Raw genomic sequence first — 27,709 nt, forward strand, 5'->3', positions numbered from 1 at the left:
ATGAAATGTCCCTCTTCCTTGCAGTAGAAGCATATTTTTCTTGCTTTGGTATCTTGGAGACTGGATATGGTATGAGAGTTGGGCTTTGGTAACTGATGGCATTCTTTCCTGACTGAGGCATCTTGATCATTCGTCCTGACAAAGAGGCCAACTGATGTTGTCGGGTTGAAGGCAGGGCTTTTGGGTCCTTGGTCCTGGGGTTGATCATCCTTATCTTTTGCATACCGACTAATCAAGATGTCTATTTTCTCCACACTAGAGGCAATACAATTTGGCTCCAGCGGACTTGGTCGACTTATGCTTTATTGGACAGTTATTGGCATAATGGCCTTCTTCACCGCATCTGAAGCACAATACTTTTACACATCCATCTTGGTTTTCTTTCTGCTCCCTAGTAACTCTCGGTGGAATAACTGGTGCATCAGGATTCTTATTGATGGGGTTACCATGTGGATGGTGAACAACTTTAGGTTGTGGTTGGTAGAAACTAGGCAAAGTACTCTTATCTGCCAATGGTTGAGGTAACTCCATCTTCTCTTGACTTGCTTTACTAATTGGCTTCTTGGCTCGCCTACTCCTCCAGGGCTAAAATTCTTTGGAAGAGATACTCCAACCCTCAAGGTTCATAGTCTGAGTACTATCTTCATCTTGGGTAACTCCCTCTAGGGCTGGCCCTTGGGCATACAACCTCCTCTTCTTATTGATATCTAAATGATAATGTTGTCTGGCTTCAGCTGTCATTAGGCTATCTTCTTTCTGAAGACATGGAAGACCATGGTGCTCACAACATTGGTATGTTCCTGGAATGTCACACCCTGAAATTTCCAAATTTCAGGATGTGAATAAAAAGAATAAATAAATAATAATTTTCTCATAATTTTAAAATTTTCCCAACATTTATTTTTCTTTACAGGAAATTTAGTATAGGAAAAAAAAGTTGCTTGCTTTTATATTAAATAATGTTGTTCTATGTTTGTGCATTCATGTCGCTACATCTTGGTGTTTCTTGAGTGCAAAAGTTTGAAAAATGCGTTTAGACGTTGTCCAGGCCCTTGTGAGAATTTTCCATCTTTTTCCGGAAATTATTCTCCTTTTCCTAGAGCTAAATCTAATTTTCAGAAGGCTCTAGAATCCTTTTCATGAGCTCCAAGTATTTTATTTGGATTCCTTGCATCCCAATTCATCTCTGAGATTTATCTCAGATTTTTCGGAATTTTCTAGGTATTTTTCTCGCTTAGGAAAATGAGTCCAGCTATTTCTGGAATTGTTTTCGCGCAGATAAATAAATTCAGAAATTCCGAAAAACAAAAAGTCAACTCGAAGATATCTTTTTCCGAGTGTGGCGTATATATATATCACCGCGTTCGTCTCGACGCGAGGATTTCAGATCTGAAAACCTTTTCACGAGTTGCATCTCCTAACTCCGTAGATCTGAAGTCAAAGTTTGGTCTTCGTCAAACTCCGGCGAGCTTTTCCGGCGAAACCGTGGACTTCCGGCGAAAACCGACACCACCATGGAGTTCCTCTCTTCGAGCTCTACGCCGTGGTGTGGTGGATTGCATGAATCCGATGTCGGCTCCGTCGTCTTCCCCAACTTCGGCGAGCTTTTCGGCCGCCATTGTTCATCTTTGGCCGAAGGTGAGCACACCATCTTGTTCGCCTCGTCGATATCGTTCCATTTTGCCGTTCATGCGCGAGATCGGGCTTCGTTTCCGACGAGCCCCTCTTTCTCTCTCTTTTTCTTGTTCTGCAACCGTGAGTTCAAGCAACCGTAACTGAACTTGCTCTATCCGTGTGCCTTCTGTTTCTCCTCGTAGGCGGGCCCCTGGCCGAGCTGCCGCCTGTGCGCCATCACCGGCCGCGCCCTTGGCCCCTAGCCCGGCCACCGCCGCCTAGCAATGCCCGTGGCCGGCCCCTGCCGTTTTTCCTCTGATTTTGGTCATCCGTGATGCAGTCTGGAGGAAGAAGACAAGTAAGTTTTGCAAATATATCCCGGAAGAAATAGGTAATTAATTATCTTCTTCTTGTGTGTTGACAACTTCACAGAAAACCCCTCAATCTTTCCGGTTCCATTCAATTTAAACCGAGCCTCACAATCTTTTGGATCTAACCCTGTTATTTCTATTATTTGCGAGCACTATTCCTGGTGTCTTGCAAATTTTCCTTGCTAACCCCTGAGGTCTACGGTTAATTATGTTTAGGCCCCTACAACCTTGTTTAACCCATAGAACCCACGTTTTAATTCCGTTTTCGTCCGTTCAAGTTGCGTTAGATTCATAATGATGTAAATTACACGTTAGTGGTAATGTTTTCCTTCACACATGTTTTTGAAAATAAAATTTATATTAAAATTGATTAATGCCTGTCAAACGAGTTCTTCTCTAAATAAAATCTATTTAGTGTTAAACATCGTTTTTCATAATAATTGTTAATTTGATTAATGCCTACTTCATACCCTCTTCTAAATAAAAGCCAATTAGGTTATATATCGGTTTTTCATAAACTAAAGTTAATTGGATTAATGCCTATCTAAATAATTCTTCCAATTAAAAGCCACTTAGAGTTATACCTCGGCGTTTCATAAATTAAATTCAATTTGATTAATGTTTATTCAATTTGTTTTCTAAATAAAATCTGTATAGGTTATATCTCGAGTTTTCATAATTAAATATTAATTTGGCTAATATAAATATAAATGTGTTTTTAATTTAATCTACTTAGTTGAACTCGAGATGTAAAGCTATACGCTTAGATGTCTACATGTATCTTATTTTTTTAAATTAAATGTTTAATTTGCATAAATTGTACTCAAATATTTATAAATAAAATTGGACTAAGCTTTACACCATCTTTTCTTATGAAAATATAAATATGACTTGATTAATTCTAACTAAGGATATTTCTCTGAAATATCTTTACATTGCTTTTCTCAACTAAAATAAATAAAGCTTGTAGCTCTTATCTTTCTTTTATAATTCAAAACTCTCGATAGCTTTATCTTTTCAACCATAGTTCCGTTTTAAGCGTTCCTTACGTTCGCGTGACCTTAGATCGAGCCTTGTCGTTAGTACGCTCTTTTAAAGCTTTCCTTTTGTTTGGTGTACTGCTCTTAGTTGTATTTGTTTGCTTGCTTGTATGACTGTGCCGGTGATTGCTTCGAGTAGAAGGATCGCTGTTCGAAAGCTTTGAAGATTAAGAGTTTCAAGAGAGCAAGAGCCAAAGAGCAGTAAGAAGTAACTTGTCGCTGGAGAAAGGCAAGTGTGTCCTTGAGCTTTTGTCCTAATAACTTTATTTAATCACTATTGCATATGCTTGCATTAAATTTGTTGGGTCCTATTAAGGTTTGCCTAGTTTTTATGATTATTCCTTGCCAACCTGGGTTTACCTTTTTGTTGGGTAGCTATGCTTAGCTGCTATACTTGGGTTATGGTGGTTCTAATGAACAAAGATGATGAACTTATTTTATTTATGCTACACCTTCCTTTAATACAAGATCACTGTGATTAATTGGAACATGGAGAACCACCCAGGAAAACAGTGCTACCACAAGACTAAATGGCTCTGGTCTTGGCTGATTAATTAGAAACCTTAGTCTGGGGTGACCTTACTCGTGATGAGGCAAGAGGGGGGACTGAGTCGTTGCATTTTACCTGGGATGGGTGGTGCACGCCAGACACCGAAACCTTAGCGGGTTACCACTGACTAATGAATCTTTGTAAAGGCCTCGTAGCGTCCCTATGCAATCACACCTCGGAAGTGTGGTATTGTGCCTGATCAGCACAAGCGTGGTTGGGTCTAAAGTTCTTTTGAACTTTTACGCGACTTGTGGGTAAAGATGTGCGACCTCTGCAGAGTGTAAAACTGATCGATCAGCCGTGCTCACGGTTAAGAGCGGCCTGGACCCTCACATGAGTAATATACTTGAAGATGGATTTAAATTGTGGTTTATGCTATGGTTACGGTTGTGCCATATGCTTATGGCTTATGGTTATGTTTCTGCCATGTGCTTATGGCTTGTGTTTATATTTATATTAATTGTGGGTTGGTATATACTTATACCTTAGTAATCAGGTGCTAATAAAATTTGACCAACTAAAAATGCTTAATGCAATCAACCAGTCAGCCTTTCCTTGATTAACCCTTGCATTCATTTCTCCTCACACTTGCTGAGTACGACAAGTGCTCACCCTTGCTATACACAACATTGCTCAGAAGAAGAAGCTGCTATGAAGTTGTTGTGAAGATGGTGCTGAGTTCTAGGCGTACGCAGCCCCCAGTCGATTGCCTGTGAAGTTTGGAGCCTCCGTTTCCATAATTAAGCTGTATATCTCTGATGGTTTTGTAAGTCTTTATTTGTATCTTTTTACGTGATACTGTTGCTGTTATTCACTTATGATGTCACTATATGTATGAAACTTGATCCTGGCATACATATAGGTAGCATTCGGTTTTGCCTTTAAAACCGGGTGTGACAGAAGTGGTATCAGAGCCGTATCGACTGTAGGACGTAAGCCTAGATAGCAATGGTCACTTCCTAAGGTCTGTTTTACTATATAAACAATTCCTGCCTTATCCTTGATCTTTCTGAAAAATATTCTCACTCCGTGATCATTTTCTTTTCTCAATCCTCCTTGATAACTTGAGCTCTTTTCATTTGCACTTCTTGTCTTGCAAATGTTAGACCCTCAATCCTTGTCTATTTATTTCCTCTCTCCTTGATCACTGCTTGATCTTGATCATGCATCTCCTTCTTGATGAATGATCTTACCTATTTGATGCAATACACCTCCTTGATTTCTTAGTGATATTGCTACTCTCTAATCCCCTGTTCATTTATCTCCTTAATGTTTCCCTTACTTACTTATCCTTGTAAACCTATCTCTTCCTTAACTTTATTTTCAGTATATCCATCTTCCCCATTGTACCTCTCGTTGCTTTTCAAATAAATGCTACCTTGGAATCTTTTCCTTGACTTTTGATTCCAAAAATGTCTCGTTTTATTCAAAAATATCTAGATGATCCATGCCACCTGTCTTAAAACCTGTTCAAGACATCTGAAGAATGGAGTTACCGGTTCACCATTAGAAGTCAAGCCTGAGCAACTGAAACGTGCACCAAACAGCTGGAGTCAATGCTGGGCAAGCTGAAGGATGCCTACATCAAGCACGTTGAAGCCTTACCAAACAACCCTTGCTTAGGAGTACCCCTTGCAGCCTTATTAACAACGTTTAGCATCGTTTCTTGACTCTGTGTTGACTGGTGGAATTCTGTGTTTGCATGATGATGCTTGTCTTTATGAAATTGTCTGATTTGTTTCTTTGTAATGATTGTTGGTGTATTGTGGGTCTTCTATCTACAATGACATCAGTTGCCTAGCTGGGTTTTTCTTTTGAATCTCCCATATCCTTGTCATCCATTCCTTTCTACCCGAGCCAATGAAGGATATCAGAAAAGAGGGAACTAAAGTCAACACCAACGTCAACAAGCAAGAGTTAACATCACCACCACCGTCTCGCTAGAAGCAAGTTGAAGAATAGAAGGCTTTACTCTGATCTCCATCTTACTCTAATGATGATTAAAATAACCAAGAAGATGAAGAAAGCAGGGAGATTCTACTCTCGATAAGCAAAGATGGAAGACTATCCACTCTACCATAAGGAACTTGTTGTCTCCCACCTCTTTGTTTTCTTTTCTCTCTTCGAATCTACTTGTACCTCCCACATCCTTGTTATTTTTCTTTCTATCTCCCAATTCTGATGGACATCAAGAAGAGAGTGAAGGCAACACCAATGCCAACAAGCGGAGGCTATCGCCACCATCACCATCGAAATAGAAGCAAGCCGAAGAAAAGAAGGCCTTAGCCTAGATTTCTTGCCACCTCGCTACTTTCTATCCTTCCTTCTACCTTACTCGGATGACGACCCAAGAAAAGACGAAGATATCATGAAGTGCTCTACCTTGTTCTGCAATTTTATCCATGCTTCTGACCCTATCTTTATCACCCAACCAAATGGCGAGTCCCAATGAAAATCATGAAGATAGAGCCAATGAAGGAGATCTTAACATTCCACCTGTAGCCGCATCATTCGAACGCAAGATGTTAGAGTATATGGCAACGCAAACCCAGGTTTTACAAGCAATGTCTCAAACCATGGTCAATATCCATCAGTATATCACAGAGCAAGCCTCACTTCCTCAGAACCACAACCCTATCACTAGTAATGACCATCAGGTTCCATCTGTTCCACCACCATTCGACAACGAGAAGCTATTAACCATGTAGGCTCAAGTCTTACAAGGAAGGATGCAGACTGACACATCATCCCCTCATAACATGGAAATGACCAAGGCTGGAATTTCTACTGGACCACTGAAGAGGCAAGTTGCTGAAGCATGGAACCGTCAAAGGAACAAGCCAAGCCGTATAGCGCCAGAGCTGGAAATGGAGAGGCAACATGAGGATGTTAAGATTCCGGGAACATGCCAATGTTGTAAACACCATGGTCTTCCATGTCTCCAGGAAGAGGATAGCTTAATGACAGTTGAAGCTAGACAACATTATTATTTGGACATCAATAAGAAGAGGAAGTTGTATGCCCAAGGGCTAGACCAAGAGGAAGTCACTCAAGATGAAGATAGTACTCAGACTATGAACCTTGAGGGTTGGAGTATCTCTTTCAAAGAATATCAGCCCTAGAGGATTAGGCGAGCCAAGAAGCCAACTAGTGAAGTAAGTCAAAAGAAGATGGAGTTACCACAACCATTGGCAGATAACAGTACTCAGCCTAGTTCCCACCAACTATAGCCTAAAGTTGTTCACCATCCACATGGTAACCCCATCAATAAGGATCCTGATGCACTAGTTATTCCACCGAGAGTTACTAGAGAGCAGAAAGAAAACCAAGATGGATGTGTAAAAGTATTGTGCTTCAGATGCGATGAAGAAGGCCATTATGCCAATAACTGTCCAATAAAGCATAAGTCGACCAAGTCCGCTGGAGCCAAATTGTATTGCCTCTAGTGTGGAGAAAATAGACATCTCGATTAGTCGGTATGCAAAAGAGAAGGATGATCAACCCCAGGACCAAGTACCCAAAAGCCCTGCCTTCAACCCGACAACATCAGTTGGCCTCTTTGTCAGGACGAATGATCAAGACGCCTTAGTCGGGAAAGAATGCCATCAGTTACCAAAGCCCAACTCTCATACCACATCCAGTCTCCAAGATACCAAAGCAAGAAAAACATGTTTCTACTGCAAGGAAGAGGGACATTTCATTAGTCAATGCTCCGAGAAGCGTTTGGACCAGATGGATAAGAAGACTCAAGGATGTGTATGAAGACTTGAAGGGTGACAGTCAAGTTAGAGGGAAGCAATTCAGCTCTATTCAAATCACTTTACCAATAAATGAAGAAAATTCTTCGAAGATGGGCCAAAGAAGCAGAGGGAAGGAAAGGATACTTAAAAGAGGAATTAGACACATTATCCCTGAAGTGTTTTATGTGATGTAGTGAAGCATAAAGAAGCATGATTGAGAAGCTTACGTAAGGATGAACGATCTAGGAAGAAGCTAATAAGTGTTGGATGTTACCCACCTAAACCTTTTGTCTCTTGCTAGCCTTTGCGAATCTCGGGACGAGATTCTTGTTAAGGGGGGTAGTGTTGTCACACCCTGAAATTTCCAAATTTCAGGATGTGAATAAAAAGAATAAATAAATAATAATTTTCTCATAATTTTAAAATTTTCCCAACATTTATTTTTCTTTACAGGAAATTTAGTATAGGAAAAAAAGTTGCTTGCTTTTATATTAAATAATGTTGTTCTATGTTTGTGCATTCATGTCGCTACATCTTGGTGTTTCTTGAGTGCAAAAGTTTGAAAAATGCGTTTAGACGTTGTCCAGGCCCTTGTGAGAATTTTCCATCTTTTTCCGGAAATTATTCTCCTTTTCCTAGAGCTAAATCTAATTTTCAGAAGGCTCTAGAATCCTTTTCATGAGCTCCAAGTATTTTATTTGGATTCCTTGCATCCCAATTCATCTCTGAGATTTATCTCAGATTTTTCGGAATTTTCTAGGTATTTTTCTCGCTTAGGAAAATGAGTCCAGCTATTTCTGGAATTGTTTTCGCGCAGATAAATAAATTCAGAAATTCCGAAAAACAAAAAGTCAACTCGAAAATATCTTTTTCCGAGTGTGGCGTATATATATATCACCGCGTTCGTCTCGACGCGAGGATTTCAGATCTGAAAACTTTTTCACGAGTTGCATCTCCTAACTCCGTAGATCTGAAGTCAAAGTTTGGTCTTCGTCAAACTCCGGCGAGCTTTTCCGGCGAAACCGTGGACTTCCGGCGAAAACCGACACCACCATGGAGTTCCTCTCTTCGAGCTCTACGCCGTGGTGTGGTGGATTGCATGAATCCGATGTCGGCTTCGTCGTCTTCCCCAACTCCGGCGAGCTTTTCGGCCGCCATTATTCATCTTTGGCCGAAGGTGAGCACACCATCTTGTTCGCCTCGTCGATATCGTTCCATTTTGCCGTTCATGCGCGAGATCGGGCTTCGTTTCCGACGAGCCCCTCTTTCTCTCTCTTTTTCTTGTTCTGCAACCGTGAGTTCAAGCAACCGTAACTGAACTTGCTCTATCCGTGTGCCTTCTGTTTCTCCTCGTAGGCGGGCCCCTGGCCGAGCTGCCGCCTGTGCGCCATCACCGGCCGCGCCCTTGGCCCCTAGCCCGGCCACCGCCGCCTAGCAATGCCCGTGGCCGGCCCCTGCCGTTTTTCCTCTGATTTTGTTCATCCGTGATGCAGTCTGGAGGAAGAAGACAAGTAAGTTTTGCAAATATATCCCGGAAGAAATAGGTAATTAATTATCTTCTTCTTGTGTGTTGACAACTTCACAGAAAACCCCTCAATCTTTCCGGTTCCATTCAATTTAAACCGAGCCTCACAATCTTTTGGATCTAACCCTGTTATTTCTATTATTTGCGAGCACTATTCCTGGTGTCTTGCAAATTTTCCTTGCTAACCCCTGAGGTCTACGGTTAATTATGTTTAGGCCCCTACAACCTTGTTTAACCCATAGAACCCACGTTTTAATTCCGTTTTCGTCCGTTCAAGTTGCGTTAGATTCATAATGATGTAAATTACACGTTAGTGGTAATGTTTTCCTTCACACATGTTTTTGAAAATAAAATTTATATTAAAATTGATTAATGCCTGTCAAACGAGTTCTTCTCTAAATAAAATCTATTTAGTGTTAAACATCGTTTTTCATAATAATTGTTAATTTGATTAATGCCTACTTCATACCCTCTTCTAAATAAAAGCCAATTAGGTTATATATCGGTTTTTCATAAACTAAAGTTAATTGGATTAATGCCTATCTAAATAATTCTTCCAATTAAAAGCCACTTAGAGTTATACCTCGGCGTTTCATAAATTAAATTCAATTTGATTAATGTTTATTCAATTTGTTTTCTAAATAAAATCTGTATAGGTTATATCTCGAGTTTTCATAATTAAATATTAATTTGGCTAATATAAATATAAATGTGTTTTTAATTTAATCTACTTAGTTGAACTCGAGATGTAAAGCTATACGCTTAGATGTCTACATGTATCTTATTTTTTTAAATTAAATGTTTAATTTGCATAAATTGTACTCAAATATTTATAAATAAAATTGGACTAAGCTTTACACCATCTTTTCTTATGAAAATATAAATATGACTTGATTAATTCTAACTAAGGATATTTCTCTGAAATATCTTTACATTGCTTTTCTCAACTAAAATAAATAAAGCTTGTAGCTCTTATCTTTCTTTTATAATTCAAAACTCTCGATAGCTTTATCTTTTCAACCATAGTTCCGTTTTAAGCGTTCCTTACGTTCGCGTGACCTTAGATCGAGCCTTGTCGTTAGTACGCTCTTTTAAAGCTTTCCTTTTGTTTGGTGTACTGCTCTTAGTTGTATTTGTTTGCTTGCTTGTATGACTGTGCCGGTGATTGCTTCGAGTAGAAGGATCGCTGTTCGAAAGCTTTGAAGATTAAGAGTTTCAAGAGAGCAAGAGCCAAAGAGCAGTAAGAAGTAACTTGTCGCTGGAGAAAGGCAAGTGTGTCCTTGAGCTTTTGTCCTAATAACTTTATTTAATCACTATTGCATATGCTTGCATTAAATTTGTTGGGTCCTATTAAGGTTTGCCTAGTTTTTATGATTATTCCTTGCCAACCTGGGTTTACCTTTTTGTTGGGTAGCTATGCTTAGCTGCTATACTTGGGTTATGGTGGTTCTAATGAACAAAGATGATGAACTTATTTTATTTATGCTACACCTTCCTTTAATACAAGATCACTGTGATTAATTGGAACATGGAGAACCACCCAGGAAAACAGTGCTACCACAAGACTAAATGGCTCTGGTCTTGGCTGATTAATTAGAAACCTTAGTCTGGGGTGACCTTACTCGTGATGAGGCAAGAGGGGGGACTGAGTCGTTGCATTTTACCTGGGATGGGTGGTGCACGCCAGACACCGAAACCTTAGCGGGTTACCACTGACTAATGAATCTTTGTAAAGGCCTCGTAGCGTCCCTATGCAATCACACCTCGGAAGTGTGGTATTGTGCCTGATCAGCACAAGCGTGGTTGGGTCTAAAGTTCTTTTGAACTTTTACGCGACTTGTGGGTAAAGATGTGCGACCTCTGCAGAGTGTAAAACTGATCGATCAGCCGTGCTCACGGTTAAGAGCGGCTTGGACCCTCACATGAGTAATATACTTGAAGATGGATTTAAATTGTGGTTTATGCTATGGTTACGGTTGTGCCATATGCTTATGGCTTATGGTTATGTTTCTGCCATGTGCTTATGGCTTGTGTTTATATTTATATTAATTGTGGGTTGGTATATACTTATACCTTAGTAATCAGGTGCTAATAAAATTTGACCAACTAAAAATGCTTAATGCAATCAACCAGTCAGCCTTTCCTTGATTAACCCTTGCATTCATTTCTCCTCACACTTGCTGAGTACGACAAGTGCTCACCCTTGCTATACACAACATTGCTCAGAAGAAGAAGCTGCTATGAAGTTGTTGTGAAGATGGTGCTGAGTTCTAGGCGTACGCAGCCCCCAGTCGATTGCCTGTGAAGTTTGGAGCCTCCGTTTCCATAATTAAGCTGTATATCTCTGATGGTTTTGTAAGTCTTTATTTGTATCTTTTTACGTGATACTGTTGCTGTTATTCACTTATGATGTCACTATATGTATGAAACTTGATCCTGGCATACATATAGGTAGCATTCGGTTTTGCCTTTAAAACCGGGTGTGACATGGAATCTTAACATCCTCATATTGCCTCTCCATTTCCAGCCAGATGCCTCTCCTTTTCCAGCTCTGGCGCTATACGGCTTGGCTTGTTCCTTTGACGATTCCATGCTTCAGCAACTTGCCTCTTCAGTGGTCCAGTGGAAATTCCAGCCTTGGTCATTTCCATGTTATGAGGGGATGATGTGTCAGTCTGCATCCTTCCTTGTAAGACTTGAGCCTACATGGTTAATAGCTTCTCGTTGTCGAACGGTGGTGGAACAGACGGAACCTGATGGTCATCACTGGTGATAGGGTTGTGGTTCCGAGGGAGTGAGGCGTGCTCTGTGATATACTGATGGATACTGACCCTGGTTTGAGCCATTGCTTGTAAAGTCCGAGTTTGTGTTGCCATATACTCTAACACCTTGCATTCAAATAATACGGATACAGGTGGAATGTTAAGATCTCCTTCATTGGCTCTATCTTCATGATTTTCATTGGGACTTGCCATTTGGTTGCGTGATAAAGATAGGATCAGAAGAAAATAGGAAATGGATAAAATTGCAAAACAAGGTAGAGCACTTCATGATATCTTCATCTTTTCTTGGGTCGTCATTCGAGTAAGGTAGAAGGAAGGATAGAAAGCAGCGAGGTGACAAGAAAACTAGGCTAGGGCCTTCTTTTCTTCAGCTTGCTTCTATTTCGATGGTGATGGTGGCGATAGCCTCTGCTTGTTGACATTGGTGTTGCCTTCACTCTCTTCTTGATGTCCATCAGAATTGGGAGATAGAAAGAAAAATAACAAGGATGTGGGAGGTACAAGCAGATTCGAAGAGAGAAAAGAAAAAGGTGGGAGACAACAAGTTCCTTATGGTAGAGTGGATAGTCTTTCGTCTTTGCTTATAGAGAGTAGAATCTCCCTGCTTTCTTCATCTTCTTTGGTTCTTGTAATCATCCTTAGAGTAAGATGGAGATCAGAGTAAAGCCTTCTATTCTTCAACTTGCTTATAGCGAGACGGTGGTGGTGATGTTAACTCCTGCTTGTTGACGTTGGTGTTGACTTTAGTTCCCACTTTTCTGATGTCCTTCATTGGCTCGGGTAGAAGGGAATGGATGACAAGGATATGGGATATTCAAAAGAAGAACTCAGCTAGGCAACTGATGTCTTTGTAGATAGAAGATCCACAATACACCAACAATCATTACAAAGAAACAAATCAGACAATTTCATAAAGACAAGCATCATCATGCAAACACAGAATTCCACCAGTCAACACACAGTCAAGAAACGATGCTAAACGTTGTTAATAAGGCTGCAAGGGGTACTCCTAAGCAGGGTTGTTTGGTAAGGCTTCAACGTGCTTGATGTAGGCATCCTTCAGCTTGCCCAGCATTGACTCCAACTGTTTGATGCACGTTTCAGTTGCTCAGGCTTGACTTCTAGTGGTGAACTGGTAACTCCATTCTTCAGATGTCTTGCACAGGCTTTAAGACAGGTGGCATGGATCATCTAGATATTTTTGAATAAAACGAGATATTTTGGAAAAAGTCAAGGAAAAGATTCCAAGGTAGCATTTATTTGAAAAGCAATGAGAGGTACAATGCGGAAGATGGATATACTGAAAATAAAGTTAAGGAAGAGATAGGTTTACAAGGATAAGTAAGTAAGGAAAACATTAAGGAGATAAATGAACAGGGGATGAGAGAGTAGCAATATCACTAAGAAACCAAGGAGGTGTATTGCATCAAACAGGTAAGATCATTCATCAAGAAAGAGATGCATGATCAAGATCAAGCAGTGATCAAGGAGAGAGGAAATAAATAGACAAGGATTGAGGGTCTAACATTTGCAAGACAAGAAGTGCAAATGAAAAGAGCTCAAGTTCTCAAGGAGGATTGAGAAAAGAAAATGATCAAGGAGTGAGAATATTTTTCAGAAAGGTCAAGGATAAGGTAGGAATTGTTTATATAGTAAAACAGACCTTAGGAAGTGACCATTGCTATCTAGGCTTACGTCCTACAGTCGATACAGCTCTGATACCACTTCTGTCACACCCGGTTTTAAAGGTAAAACCGAATGCTACCTATATGTATGCCAGGATCAAGTTTCATACATATAGTGACATCATTAGTGAATAACAACAACAGTATCACGTAAAAAGATACAAAGACTTACAAAACCATCAGAGATATACAACTTAATTATGGAAACGGAGGCTCCAAACTTCACAGGCAATCGACTGGGGGCTGCGTACGCCTAGAACTCAGCATCTTCTCAACTTCATAGCAGCTTCTTCTTCTGAGCAATGTTGGTTATAGCAAGGGTGAGCACTTGTCGTACTCAGCAAGTGTGAGGAGAATATGAATGCAAGGGTTAAACAAGGAAAGGTTGACTGGTTGACTGCATTAAGCATTTTTAGTTGGTCAAATTTTATTAGCACCTGATTACTAAGGTATAAGTATATACCAACCCACAATTAATAGAAACATAACCATAAGCCATAAGCACATGGCAGAAACATAACCATAAGCCATAAGCACATGGCAGAAATATAACCATAGCATAAAACACGATTTTAGTCCATCTTCAAGTATATTAATCATGTGAGGGTCCAGGCCGCTCTTAACCGTGAGCACGGCTGATCAATCAGTTTTACACTCTGCAGAGGTCGCACATCTTTACCCACAAGTCGCGTAAAAGTTCAAAAGAACTTTAGACCCAACCACGCTTGTGCTGATCAGGCACAATACCACACTTCCGAGGTGTGATTGCATAGGGACGCTACGAGGCCTTTACAAAGATTCATTAGTCAGTGGTAACCCGCTAAGGTTTCGGTGTCTGGCGTGCACAACCTATCACAGGCCGACAATGCAACGACTCAGTCCCCCCTCTTGCCTCATCACGAGTAAGATTACCCCAGACTAAAGTTTCTAATTATTCAGCCAAGACCAGAGCCATTTAGTCTTGTGGTAGCACTGTTTTCCTGGGTGGTCGCTCCATGTTCCAATTAAATATTGTAATCTTGTATTAACGAAAGGTATATCATAAATAGAATAAGTTCACCATGTTGTTCATTAGAACCACCATAACCCAAGTATAGCAGCTAAGCATAGCTACCCAACAGAAAGGTAAACCCAGGTTGGCAAGGAATAATCATAAAAACTAGGCAAACCTTAATAGGACCCATCAAATTTAATGCAAGCATATGCAATAGTGATTAAATAAAATTATTGGGACAAAAGCACAAGGACACACTTGCCTTTCTCCAGCGACAAGTTACTTCTTACTGCTCTTCGGCTCTTGCTCTCTTGAAACTCTTAATCTTCAAAGCTTTCGAACAACGATCCTTCTACTCGAAGCAATCACCGGCACAATCATACAAGCAAACAAACAAATACAACTAAGAGCAGTACACCAAAATAAAAGACAGGCTTTAAAAGAGCGTACTAACGACAAGGCTCGATCTAAGGTCACGCGAACGTAAGGAACGCTTAAAACGGAACTATGGTTGACAAAAAAACTATCAAAAGATTTGAATTATAAAAGAATGATAAGAACTACAAGCTTTATTTATTTTAGTTGAGAAAAGTAATATAAAGATATTTCAGAGAAATATCCTTAGTTAGAATTAATCAAGTCATATTTATGTTTTCATAAGAAAAGATGGTGTAAAGCTTAGTCCAATTTTATTTATAAATATTTGAGTACAATTTATGCAAATTAAGCATTTAATTCAAAAATAAGATACATGTAGACATCTAAGCGTATAGCTTTACATCTCGAGTTGAACTAAGTAGATTAAATTAAAAACACATTTATATTTATATTAGCCAAATTAATATTTAATTATGAAAACTCGAGATATAACCTATACAGATTTTATTTAGAAAACAAATTGAATAAACATTAATCAAATTGAATTCAATTTATGAAACGTCGAGGTATAACTCTAAGTGCCTTTTAATTGGAAGAATTATTTAGATAGGCATTGAACCAATTAACTTTAGTTTATGAAAAAACGATATATAACCTAACTGGCTTTTATTTAGAAGAGGGTATGAAGTAGGCATTAATCAAATTAACAATTATTATGAAAAACGATGTTTAACACTAAATAGATTTTATTTAGAGAAGAACTCGTTTGTCAGGCATTAATCAATTTTAACATAAATTTTATTTTCAAAAACATGTGTGAAGGAAAACATTACCACTAACGTGTAATTTACATTGTTATGCACCTAACGCAACTTGAACGGATTAAAACGGAGCTAAAACGTAGGATCTATGGGTTAAACAAGATTGTAGGGGCCTAAACATAATTAACCGTAGACTTGAAGGGTTAGCTGAGAAGATTGGCAAGACACAAGAAATAGTGCTCGCGAAAAGGTTAAAGGACAGGGTTAGATTTGCAAAACCGCAGGGGCTGGACTGGATCTAGGGAAACTAATAGATCCAGGGGGTTATCTACTAGTTTGCTAAGACACAAAGAAAAGAGGAAAATTACAAAGTTCTCCAGGGGCTAAATCGAAAAGCACCGGGTCTTCTTCTACCTCTCGCCAGGGACTCTGGTCGGGCGAGTTGCCGGCGCTCCGGGCGGCTGGGGCACCGGCGGGCGGCGCAGGAGATAGAGGAGGCGGAGGGGGCCTTGGGGAGATGCTCACCGGTGGCAGGGACGCGGCGTCCCGGCCGGAATCAAACGTACAGAGGAGCAGGCGGCGGCCGGCTCGACTCCTCCGCGGCGGTGGCGCTCCGGCTTTCGATTCACGGTGAGGAATGGCGAAACGGACGCGGCTCGTCGAGGTGAGGCTCCAGGAGCTGTCAGCTTCGTCCGGCGAGCAACACGCGCGGCGAAACGAGGCGGTCAAGGCCGGCGGCGGCGGCGACTTGTCTGCACGGACGGCGGCGGCGCGGGGCAAGAGAAGGATGGGGCGAGGCGGCTCAGGCAGCAGAGAAAGGCAGGGCACTCGGCGCTCGCCCTTAAATAGGCGCGGAGCCCTAGGGTGCCGGCGTGTGGGGCGCGGACGCCCAGGAGGTGGTGGCGGCGGCGTGCACCTGGGAGAGGTGGTGGCGGCGGCGTGCACCTGGGAGAGGTGGCGTCGCCCGATGGGCTTTGGCGGGCCAGCTGCTGGGCCTGAGCGGGTCGAGCCCAAGGCTCGGCCCAAAAGGATTTTTTTTAGAAATATTTTTCCCGTGAAAGGAAAAATCCGGAATAGTCCAGATGATTCCATAATGTCACGAAAAATTCCCTAAAAATCCCAAAAATTTCAGGAAAAATCCCAGAGATAGTTTAGGGTACAAGGAGTCCAAATAAAATATTTGGAGCTCATGAAAAGGATTCTAAAGCCTTCCAAAAATTGGATTTAGCTCTAGGAAAAGGAGAATAATTTTTAGAAAAAGATGGAAAATTCTCACAAGGGTTTGGGCAATGTCTAAACGCATTTTCAAACTTTTGCACTCAAGAAAAACATCAAGATGCAGCGACATGAATGCACAGACATAGAACGACAATATTTAATTAATAAAAGCAAACAATTATTTTTCCTATACTAAATTTCCTGTAAAGAAAATAAATATTGGGAAAATTTTAAAATTATGAGAAAATTATTATTTATTTATTCTTTTTATTCACATCCTGAAATTCAGAAATTTCAGGGTGTGACAATTCTGAAGGTAAAAGTTAAAGTAGTTACTCAAAGCATTGATTTTGTGTAACTTCCACGGTCAGCTCGTTATCGATAACAATGCTTCCAGTACTGTAACTAATTACACAGGTCATCTCATTTATCTCTAGATCTAAACCGACAATTCCACAGTTTGATCCGAAATTTATCAAATAGGAGCTCTGAAAACCATCTACGAATGATGATAAAATTGAACCCGTCCCTAAGTGTACAGGTAGCTCTTTCCTCGCATGAAATGGGAAGAAAAATTGGAAGATATACCCCGTGCGTTGCAGGGAGAGATCCAATACCCGTGCGTTGCAGGGAGAGAGCAGTCGATGGGGAGTCAAGCGTTCAAGACTCGAGCCGCCGCCGCCAGCCCGCTCCACTCCGTCCCCCTGCGGCTGCCGGCGGTCCGGCGACAGGCGGGTGACGGCTGAGACTGTGATGGGGACTATCGGCGTGACTGCCGGCTGCGAGCGGGCTGCTTTTGCTTAGCTGCATATGTGCGCCTTTTGGGCCTTTAGATTTTAGAGCTGGGCTGACCGAGAAGGTAGGTAGGTGGTGATTCCCTCCATTTTGGACCTTTGGACTTTGGATATGGGGAGTTCTCTTTTCTTTTTTTATATCTTTTGTATACGGCTCAACAACACATCGACTAAATAATCAAATAAATCTGATGTTTCTAAAAGAAAATGAAAAACACCAGGACTGAAGTGCTATGTCACAATAATCAATTGCAAGTACTGAATGTCTGAATGCACCTCTGCAAAATTAGTATTGGCTAAAGGGTCCAAACGATTGCTCTGCATCTCTTCTCAAGTTTCAAGATGTTGTATAGGCTAAGGCCCTTCTGGAGTGGTAATAACGGGAAAACGCATGAGCAGCCATGCCAAAGTGGTGCCTACACCTTTCCCGGTTTGATGAGCTAGCTGAGCACACTATTTCGGTCGTCGCCGTCCCTGTTCTCGAAACAACTGATGATGTACGAGCTACCATAGTACCATGCACCATGGCCCTACACGCTGATGAACAGTAGTAGTGCACACAGTAACAGCCAAGCATCTAAGCCTCTGTGCTCTCCACTTTGGAAATACCCATCCATCCAGTTTGGGAGCTGGCACCAACAGTATCTCCTGTAGCCTAGTGGCCAGCGAGTATAGTGAGGTCCAAGTCATGCCATCGGTGACACCCAAGCAAGATGTAGTAGCCTATTAACGAAAGCTTAGGTACATGATGCCCCCCTACACACATGAGATTCCTGGCCCTTGCATTCTCCAACAGCTATCGGCTCCAACAGAGATTAAAAAAAAAACAGGCATTGGCTCCAAAGCTATCTAGCTCCCCCATTATAGGAAAGAAAGCTTTTTGTAAGTGTGTGAGTCAATTTACATGTCATTTTCTTGCTTGCTATGGATGTGATGGTTAGAGGATAAGATTAGAAGGCCGTTCTGTCCCAATTTGGGTCAACTTGCTTGAATACATGCGTGTATGCTTTGGTCTTTCCTTGTGTTTTTGTTTTGTTTGGTCGTTTCACACTTCAGTTTGATCAATGTTTTGCTATTTTCTCCTTGCGTTGCATGTTTTAATTTGTTTCGTTCTTCAAGTTGGCTGATGCTCGTCCCTTGAGTTCAAAAGGAAAATTTGAACAGTTTTTTTATCTTCTAAATATAAATTTACGGAGCTATCGATGACTATTGCTGTCCTGTTAATATAAGAAGCCTGAACTATGTCCTAAATTAAAATACAACATGGAAAATCCTCAAATGGCATTGCAGACTTGTGTCCTATTTGTTCCATCTTCGGTTGTTTTCCAATGATTAAGACAGATGGAAAGACCAATACATCCTTATACTCTTCTTCCTCTGGATTGGGAGTGTCACCATCCTTCTCCAATCTTCTTCCTCTACTAAGGTCATCTTACCTTTTTTCCAGTAGAGCATGGCATTCTGTTAATCTGTTTAGTGATTGCCCACACATTTGACATAGTTCATAAGGTAAGAGGACCTTAATTCTCAGTGATTTATATATAATTAAGCTCATAAGGAAGGGTGCCCCAATAAATCCTGGATAGCTCTAGGTACCTTATCAACTCTGAATATAAACAAAGCATTACAAAAAAGGGACATCCAAACAAAATAGAACAAACAAAGCAATTGGCATGCGGCCCTGGTACTTGTGCGAAAGGTCCCCAACGCCTTGGAATACAATATAGTTTTTTTTTTGTTTCGAGAGAAGGAATACTGTACAACCTGTTGATACATATAATGTGGCAATTCATAGAGAATATTTCATCCTCTCGTCTTCTTGTGTGGTTTCTGTTGTTCTCTTCTATGACAATTGGTATGCATGGTAGTTCGCTGAGTAGTATTTGGCCTTCCCTAAGAGCTGAAACAGCTCTAGCTTTCATTAGCTAGATTGGAGAAAATCGCTAAGGACTACTCCCTCTGTCCCTTTTTATCTGTCTCTAGAAAACCGTGTTTCCTTCACAAACCCGCTTCCCGAGCGACAAATAATAAGGGAGGGAGGGAGTAGCTGAAAGAAAGCACAAATAGTCACTGTTGAAACAAACTCTGTCTCCAATCTTTGTTCAGGAGCCGTACCAATGTCTGTGTAAAAAGCTCTTGGTACGTCCAGCCATTAGTCATCTGTAGGATATTGTCCGTGGACAACCAATGACAAACTAGGCTGTTGGATATTTTCCACCTCAAAATGCTACGCGAACAACCATCATTGAACACAATGTTTGAGTCAAACTAATGCGAAACAGAGTGCTCTGTCACTACCTTTGTTCAAAACATTAAATAAATCATATACTCCTTCCGTACCAAATTACTATTCATTATATATAGGTGCATAATATATCTAGAAAAGCCAAAACGAATAATATTTGGGATGGAGGGATTATTGTTTAAGAATTAGGCAATACTCTAGAAAGTAGACATGATAATTGGCAAATAAGAGAGGAAAGCATATGATGTGTACATAGACCGGCTAAGTTGCAAGGACAATAGGCTCATTTTGCATCTCATTCTACATCAGATTAGCTAGGTCTTGCATGAAATTGAGCAAAGTAGCACATGAATAACATGTTTTATCTCTCCTATGGCAAATAGCAACAACTATAAAGCAGTTGTCATTTAATTTGAAGAGAGTCCATCCAAGATAATGGCGAAAGGTTAGTTTCTCTGTGATTTAAGAATGAAAAAATAGCAATAATCTCAAAATATAGAGAAATATCTACTTGAAGACTAGAGTAACATGCGCATTGATGACAAGTTTAGATGTGTATCACATGTTGGAGAAGTATTGCTGCCTAATAATCACCACTCTAACATGATTGTAGCTTTCATATTTTCTTCTCTTAAGGGGAGGTTGTGTGATAAGGGAGAAATACATGTGAGAATGAATGATGAAAGCAATGAGATAGAGATCGCATTACTTACCGGCCTTGATTAGGTAGGTGTAGAGTGTAGTGGGGCTAATGATTCGGTCGGCCATCATGAACTAAAATGCTTGTAACGCTAGTTGTTAGTGCAATCAGATAAGTGATAACGTTGAAAAAAAAGAAACTTAACCTAACACTAACAATAGCTCTATCGTGTAAGTGAGCTCTTCGTTCCTCACTTTCAGTTTTGAACGCTGCAAAAAGACCTTTACCAAATACTAACGGTAACTCTGTCTTGCAAGCGAGCTGCTGCACTCCTTACTTTCGAGTTTTGAACCGCACCTGCCGCCTCCAAATCAAGGTGATCCGTTGCATGAAGGCGTAAGAACCACCTTTGTAGTGTGGTGGAGGAGTTACGAGAAACAACTTCATCCATCATGGTGTTCAAAAGTATCCGTGAATTACATACACGCTAGAACTTTCGGCGCCAAAAAGAAGCGCGCTCCTATGTGCGTGAGTGTGTGCTCATGAATCAACCATACTATCCCAAAAAAAAAAAATCAAGGCCCCGTGTGCGCGCAGCATTTCCTTCTCGGGCTGAAGGCGTGGGTCTCGAGAGCAGCTTAAAAAGCTTTGCACTAAAATGGCTTCGCCTTCGATACCATTCGTCCCCCTCACGTCCCATCGCGCCGTCCCCTTTGCCCTGGGGACGACTCCTCCATGGCCACCGCCCCCGCGCCCCGACGCTGCTGCTGCTAGGTTGCTACAGGAGGAGGAGGAGGCCGGGGTGGGCGGCTCGCGAGCTCGATCGCCTGCCGGGCTCGAGCTGGAGCCTATGGTGCTGGATCTCAATGCCGAGTCGCCGACGGCCGGGTCGGCCTCGGCCACCTCGAGCTCCAGCGGCGTCGCTGGCGGCGGCGGGGGCTTCTTCCGGTTCGACCTGCTCGGCGGGAGCCCCGACGAGGAGGGCTGCTCGCCCTCGCCGCCCGTCGTGACGCGCCAGCTCTTCCCCTCGCCGCACCCGGACGCCGCCTCACCGGCGTCGGACGGGTCGCCGCCGCCTGGGGTGGCGGGGGCGTCGGCGCACCGCGCGGCGGATCTCGGGGCGTCGGCGCCGGCGCCGGCGGCTGCCGCGCCTTCGTCGCCCGCCGCCGGGAAGAAGAGCCGCCGCGGGCCCAGGTCGCGCAGCTCGCAGTACAGGGGCGTCACCTTCTACAGGAGGACCGGCCGCTGGGAGTCGCACATCTGGTGAGCGCTCTCGACGACCGCTATTACCACCTCTCACCGCTTAATCCGTGCTTGTTTTCACTGGAGCTTCCACTTAGTAATCTCTCGTTTTCATCGTCCAATTGGGCAGGGACTGCGGGAAGCAGGTGTACCTGGGTGAGCTCAAATTCTAGTTTCCCCTGTTCAAGCTGCCGTTAACTTTCAGTGTGCTTAGCTTTGATTCTGTTCTGCTGGTGCCGTTTCTGTTTCAGGTGGATTCGATACGGCTCACGCCGCAGCAAGGTTTGGACTGAACACTGATGCATTCATATTTGACTGCTAGTGCAAATTTGTCTTGTTGAGATTACTGGATTGGATTGTGCAGGGCATATGATCGTGCTGCGATCAAGTTCAGGGGCCTCGATGCAGACATCAACTTCCATCTCAAGGACTATGAGAGTGACTTGAAGCAGGTATGCTAGACCAGATGTGTAATCCTGAGTTGTTTCTGTTTTGACTGCATGCCTGTTTTTCGCTATTCTAGTGTGTGTGAGTGTGATTGATCGATCCTGTTTGTTTGGTATGTGTGCTGTTAGATGAGGAATTGGACCAAGGAGGAGTTTGTTCACATACTCCGACGTCAGAGCACTGGGTTTGCCAGAGGGAGCTCAAAGTACCGGGGTGTGACTCTGCACAAGTGCGGCCGGTGGGAAGCTCGGATGGGTCAGCTTCTTGGAAAGAAGTAAGCTTCCTGACATCTTGCTTTGGTCTAGTTATTATAGCTACTTCAAATAGTTTCTAGATTAACTCAGGCTTATTTGACACTAAGAGATAGCTTAATTCCCTTTACGACACTGAAAATTTCTTCATTCCTTATCTAACACCGAGTCTAACTTTTATGCCTCACTTGACACTTCCGTTCATTCCCTTTCACCTCCGTCCAAGATCCATGTCAGATTATATGTGGATGGACCAAAATGCCATTGACAATGCTCGCCGTCCGTCCGGCGTCACCGCATCGACCCAGGGTGCTCCGCAGTCCGCCCTCAACACGTCATTCTCAAATCTCAGCCCCTCTCCCTTCTCGTCCCTTTCCCGTCGTCCCTCCCCAAATCCAAATCCCGGCTGCCGGACAGATCCTATGGAAGGCGGCCTGGGAGTTTGCACGCTGCTCGACGGCTGCCGGCGTGGTTCTCGGGGAAGGGCGGAATGAGAGCTGGTGGGGTGGCCCGAGATCTGCTGCAGTCGCGCAGGTGGCGGCCCGACACCGGCGCCACGAAGTCGCCTCCAAGCTACAGCGCGGAGTTCACCGGCGGGCAGCAGGCAGCAGCGTCGTTTGCGGCGTCGAACGACCACGCTTCCTGGGATTGAACAAGGCGGGCCTTGAACGCGCTAATCTTGGACTCCAGGAATGCGCCGCCAGTGTCGACAAACAGGATGGCAACGAATCTCGGCGGCTGAGGCAGGTGTGGGCGTGTGGCTTCAGGATTAGTAAAAGATTAAGAAGCTAGCACAATCGAATGGATATTTCATTCATGTTCTAGACTGCCCGAGTGAAATGTGCTCTGAAAAAGAAAACTCAAAGGAGCAGACATCTTCAGATAAACGCGCCGTCCGTTTCAATACAGACAACTCATGCTGATGCCTATACCCAAGGGGCAAAATTGACTTTCCAAGTGGCTGTTAAAACCGTTAGTAGGTAAATTGGATGGAAGTGTCAATTGAGGCATAAAAGTTGGCCTCGGTGTCACGTGAGGAACGGAAAATTTTCTAGTGTCATACAAGGAATTGAGTCATCTTCTAGTGTCAAATAAGGAATTTTCTTTCTTTTTCATGACACGAACAAAAACTGTGTCGAGATGAACTGCTTCAACAGAACTGGCAGTTATTATAAATGTAGGTACTCCATATTTGTAGCTGCTATACGGGGAAAGAATGTTAAATCTGAATGATACAGTAATGTATTTGGAAGGAGCATGTTTATGCTTTCTTTGGCATTGCATCCTAACTCTGATGTTACCTGTAAAAGGCTGCATTTCTCATTTCTTAGCTATTCTGGCAACACAGTGATTGAAAACTGCAATCCATGTGCAGTTTGGCTAATATCACCATGTATCACTCTGTATTTACTAAGAAGTGATGTTCATGTGCAGATACATCTACCTTGGGTTGTTTGACAGTGAAATTGAAGCAGCAAGGTTCATTTAGCGCATTTCTCGTTTTTTAATATATATTCACGGATGCCAAAAACTTGAACCCTCACTCACTTTGATCTGTTTCCCGACTATGCAGAGCATATGACAGGGCAGCCATTCGCTTCAATGGTCCCGATGCTGTTACTAATTTTGATTCTAGTTCCTATGATGGAGATGTTCCACTGCCACCTGAAATCGAGAAAGATGGTACTCTTGGAACAATATATTTTAGTTCTGTCCAGTGTCCACTAGAACAAATGAACAATCCTCTACAAAATCTTATCAGTGTTGATTTTTCTTAGCAGTGGTTGATCGGGACATCCTTGATTTAAATTTGAGGATTTCACAACCTAATGTGCATGATCCAAAAAGCGATGGTATCCTGACTGGATTTGGATCAAATCGTGATTCTCCTGAAGCTTCAAGTTCAATTGCTTCTCAGGTAAATATGTGACAATATTATGCTACAGCTTTATAGTTTTTTCCACCGTCTAAATTCTTAATACCAGTTAAATGAGTAGCTTATAACTTAGCTTTTTATTGGTAGCTTAAAAGTTCACTTGTCAGGTAGTTGCATGAGAATTTCTGTACACCTTTGGTCATTTTGGGAACCATTCTAGACACTATAAAAAATATGCTTGCTGCTGGCCTCTTACATTCTTAACCAAAACTGCAAACCGTAGGATACGTGTTTCCTCTGTACTCCCTGCTAATTAAAATCATTGAAATTGGTAAAAAAAAAAAAACCCTACAACTTGAAGAGGTCTGCTAGCAATTTTGTATGTTTATGTGCTTATTGCTTAAAAGATACTTCCAAAGCCATAACCCTCGTTTGCTCTGATTCTACTCGTGCTACTTGAGACATTAAGGATCTAAATCTTATATTGGACTCACTGGATCTTTTTCTGTTGTAGCCAATAAGACCTCAGTGGCTTGTGCATCCCCATAGCACATTGGGTTCACCCCAGCAGCCACAGTTGCACGCATCTCCTCCAGGGTTCTTTGTGAACCTCAGGGTAAATCTAACATCCTTATTTTGTATTCTGTCTCAAGTGTGGTTATATAGTTACTACTGAATCCAGAATGTACAATTTTCAAGCACAAATCCGAATATTACAAATATTAGTCCAAGTTGAACTTTGCATATCAAGTATGGTCTTGTTTAGTTGCCCAAAGTTTGGAGGTGCAAAATTAATGATATAGTACTGTAGCACACTGTAGCGTTTCGTTTGTATTTGTGAATTATTATCCAAATATTGACTAATTAGGCTTAAAAGATTCGTCTCGCAAAGTACAACGAAACTGTGCAATTAGTTTTTGATTTCGTCTACATTTAGTACTCCATGCATGTACCGCAAGTTTGATGTGATGGGGAATCTTCTTTTTGCATAGTGTTAAAGTTGGGAGTTTTAAGGGAACTAAACATGACCTATGTTCCACACCGTAGCCTAATACGTTTGTGTTCTTTCATTGATGCTTAGATTTTTAACTGCCACTCACATTTATCATGCAAGTAATGTGGACACTGTTTGGCTTGTGAACTCCCGTAGTTCAATCAAAATGAATCCCTGCTAGCCTGCAACTTTGCATTGAGCCATAGCTGTCAAACTTTGCACAGTCGATGGTGGCGCAGCGATTGACATATCTTAGTAGTACTTTGTTGTTGCATCCTGCAGCCTTTAGTCCTGAAGATGCTATAGGTTTACATGAATGCTCACCAATACTACCTGCCCTCAAGCCAGCACCGCACTGCTCCCCTGCTTCTGCTTAGCCGCTCAGTTCAGCTCTGCTCTGCAGGAGCAACAATTGAAAACCATAAAACTAGTAGCAACTTTTATTTAATATCTGCTGAGATGTTTTATCTGGGTGTGGAGCAAGGATTCAAGTTTTTTTTGAAAAAAAAAAGATCAAGGATTCATGACTGATGCTTCCCGTCTGCAGGAGGCTCCAGGTATGGAGAACTACCGGACCGTTGAGCCGGCCCCTCAGGCGTTCCCTCCTTGGGCATGGCAAATGCAGGGCTCCCCTGCGCCGTTGCTCCCTGCTACTGCAGCATCATCAGGATTCTCTACCGCCGCCGCAGCGGCCACCGCCGGCGTGCCGCCGCCGCCGTTAGGCCCCGGCCCGTTCGCCGGCCGCCACCACCACCAGCTCCGCTTCCCCCCAACCGCCTGACAGGTCGCCTCCCCCTGCCCAACTGGAGACGGGCGCCTAGCCTGACCGGTGGCCGGTGACCGTCCATGCTTCACTGGTCCGTCACAGTGGCGGCCATTGGTTGGGGGATATTGGGAGAGGCAGAGGCTCCCTCCACCGTGTGGGATGATCTCTCTGCCTCTCTCCCGGGCTGGTGGTAGCTATCGTGAATCGTCGAAGCTTATGGTTCACTTTCCAAAATAAAAAAAGAAGCTTATGGTTCTCCCAATCTTCCTTTGAGGGCGCGTGAGCGTGTACCAGCAAAAAAGAAAAACTTTGATGGAATAAATAAACCATATTTATGATACTTCTTTGGCAGGCTGAGAGTGCCCACAGCCATGTTGCTCTGCTCCCGTGCTACTGGTGCAGAGTTGTTGTGGACAGTGGGTTCCCGGCGGTATTGCAGCAGCAGCAGTGCAGTGGAGCCAGTGGGCTAACGCCAAAGGGGGCCTATCGGGCCATGCCTTTTCCTCGCTACCCAGCAACTATTCCTTTGCCTGCCCGCCATTGCCATTGCTCTCTGCTGCAGTTCAGTGCGTGTCAGTGAGTGAGTACTGTTGCTCTGGCACAGCTTCTGAGTTCTGATGGAGATCCCTCCTTCCCATACATGGGGTGTGCCATGTCGCTGTCACCTTGCCCTCCATTGGGGCTCTCAGCTTCAGGTCAGGCTTTGGGCCAGTGAGAATAGAGAGACGGTGGCCATGGCCTGCCAGAGTGCCAGCGCCAATGCCACTTCCAAAGTGGGGGGTTGGCTGGTCTCTGTGATGTCTCTCGTTTTGGGAGCGGTGCGCGTACGGCGATAGGGCAGGCCTGAGACGAGCCTTTCCCCGGATAGGGTAGTTAAAGAAAAGGGGCGTTAAAAGCTACCCGGTCAGGCTGCTGGCTCTTTGATTCTTTCTTTATTGGTCTGACGATGATCGACGGCTGCCGCTGCTGTTTGCAATGGTTGTGGTTGGGTAACTTGGGTGTTTGTTTGTTCGTATGAACATGGCGCGGCCCACCGGGCATGGCCGCATGGGGGCAGTGTATGGTGGTCCAGGCTCCAGACGCCTTTGAGGTTGAGCAGACTGGTGTTCAGTCGTGTGCTGCCAAATGGTCCATGCTTTGGCATACTATACGACTTGACTGTTCTCAAACCAAGCCTACAGTGTTGTTGGGAGCGTCATCCGATCCCTCGACTTCATTGAGCCTGAAAACTTTTCAATAACATCGACATAAACGGGTCGGGCCTATCGCTTTTTAAGCCTTTACTACATGTAGTGTTGATCTGGTTGGTCTCAGGTCTCTCCTAAACGTGTGAATCTTTCATGTCGGGTAGGGTAGGATGACATCGTAACATATCTTTACATATATAACCGCACTTCAACGGTTTCTTCCGTCCGCCATTGACGATTGACCAGTCGCATAAAACCACAGGAGAACATACAAAATCTTAGGGGTGTTTGGATACACTTCGCACCCATCACATCGGATGTTTGATACTAATTAGGAGTATTAAACATAGTCTAATTATAAAACTAATTGCACGGATGGAGTCTAATTTGCGAGACGAATCTATTAAGCCTAATTAGTCCATGATTTGACAATGTGGTGCTACAGTAACCATTTGCGGATTAATTAGCCTTAATAGATTCATCTCACGAATTAGACTCCATCTGTGCAATTAGTTTTGTAATTAGCTCATATTTAGTCTTTCTAATTAGCATCCGAAAATCCAACATGACCCTACTACCCCCTAGGAAAATCGGTGTTCACATGTAAA

General features: G+C 42.7%; 1 protein-coding gene and 1 long non-coding RNA gene across 8 annotated transcripts; both read left to right on the forward strand.

Moving 5' to 3' along the window:
- The first annotated feature begins 896 nt into the window (after nucleotides 1-896).
- Nucleotides 897-12,338, forward strand: LOC117845694 (uncharacterized). Of its 6 annotated transcripts, none has more exons than XR_011897562.1 (5): nucleotides 897-1,638; nucleotides 1,818-3,254; nucleotides 4,213-8,826; nucleotides 10,019-10,108; nucleotides 11,067-12,338. It is a non-coding gene; the product is annotated as an uncharacterized lncRNA (long non-coding RNA). The 6 variants fall into 6 exon arrangements; XR_011897561.1 differs by having other exon boundaries at nucleotides 1,818-1,972; nucleotides 3,165-3,254; nucleotides 4,213-10,108; XR_004638116.2 differs by having other exon boundaries at nucleotides 902-1,638; nucleotides 4,213-10,108; nucleotides 11,067-11,195; nucleotides 11,368-12,338.
- Nucleotides 12,339-20,981: 8,643 nt separating this feature from the next.
- On the forward strand, nucleotides 20,982-26,254 carry LOC117845263 (APETALA2-like protein 3). 2 transcript variants are annotated; one of them, XM_034726235.2, is made up of 10 exons: nucleotides 20,982-21,601; nucleotides 21,711-21,736; nucleotides 21,832-21,862; nucleotides 21,945-22,032; nucleotides 22,156-22,301; nucleotides 23,713-23,757; nucleotides 23,852-23,961; nucleotides 24,057-24,196; nucleotides 24,669-24,770; nucleotides 25,696-26,254. In XM_034726235.2, exons 1-10 carry the CDS (start codon nucleotides 20,997-20,999, stop codon nucleotides 25,927-25,929), a joined length of 1,527 nt encoding a protein of 508 aa, XP_034582126.1. In that variant the 5' UTR covers nucleotides 20,982-20,996; the 3' UTR covers nucleotides 25,930-26,254. The 2 variants fall into 2 exon arrangements, with proteins under 2 accessions (XP_034582126.1, XP_034582127.1); XM_034726236.2 differs by having other exon boundaries at nucleotides 24,060-24,196.
- Nucleotides 26,255-27,709: the final 1,455 nt, after the last annotated feature.

Source organism: Setaria viridis, chromosome 2 (genome assembly GCF_005286985.2).
Source record: "Setaria viridis chromosome 2, Setaria_viridis_v4.0, whole genome shotgun sequence".
Lineage (NCBI taxonomy): Eukaryota > Viridiplantae > Streptophyta > Magnoliopsida > Poales > Poaceae > Setaria > Setaria viridis.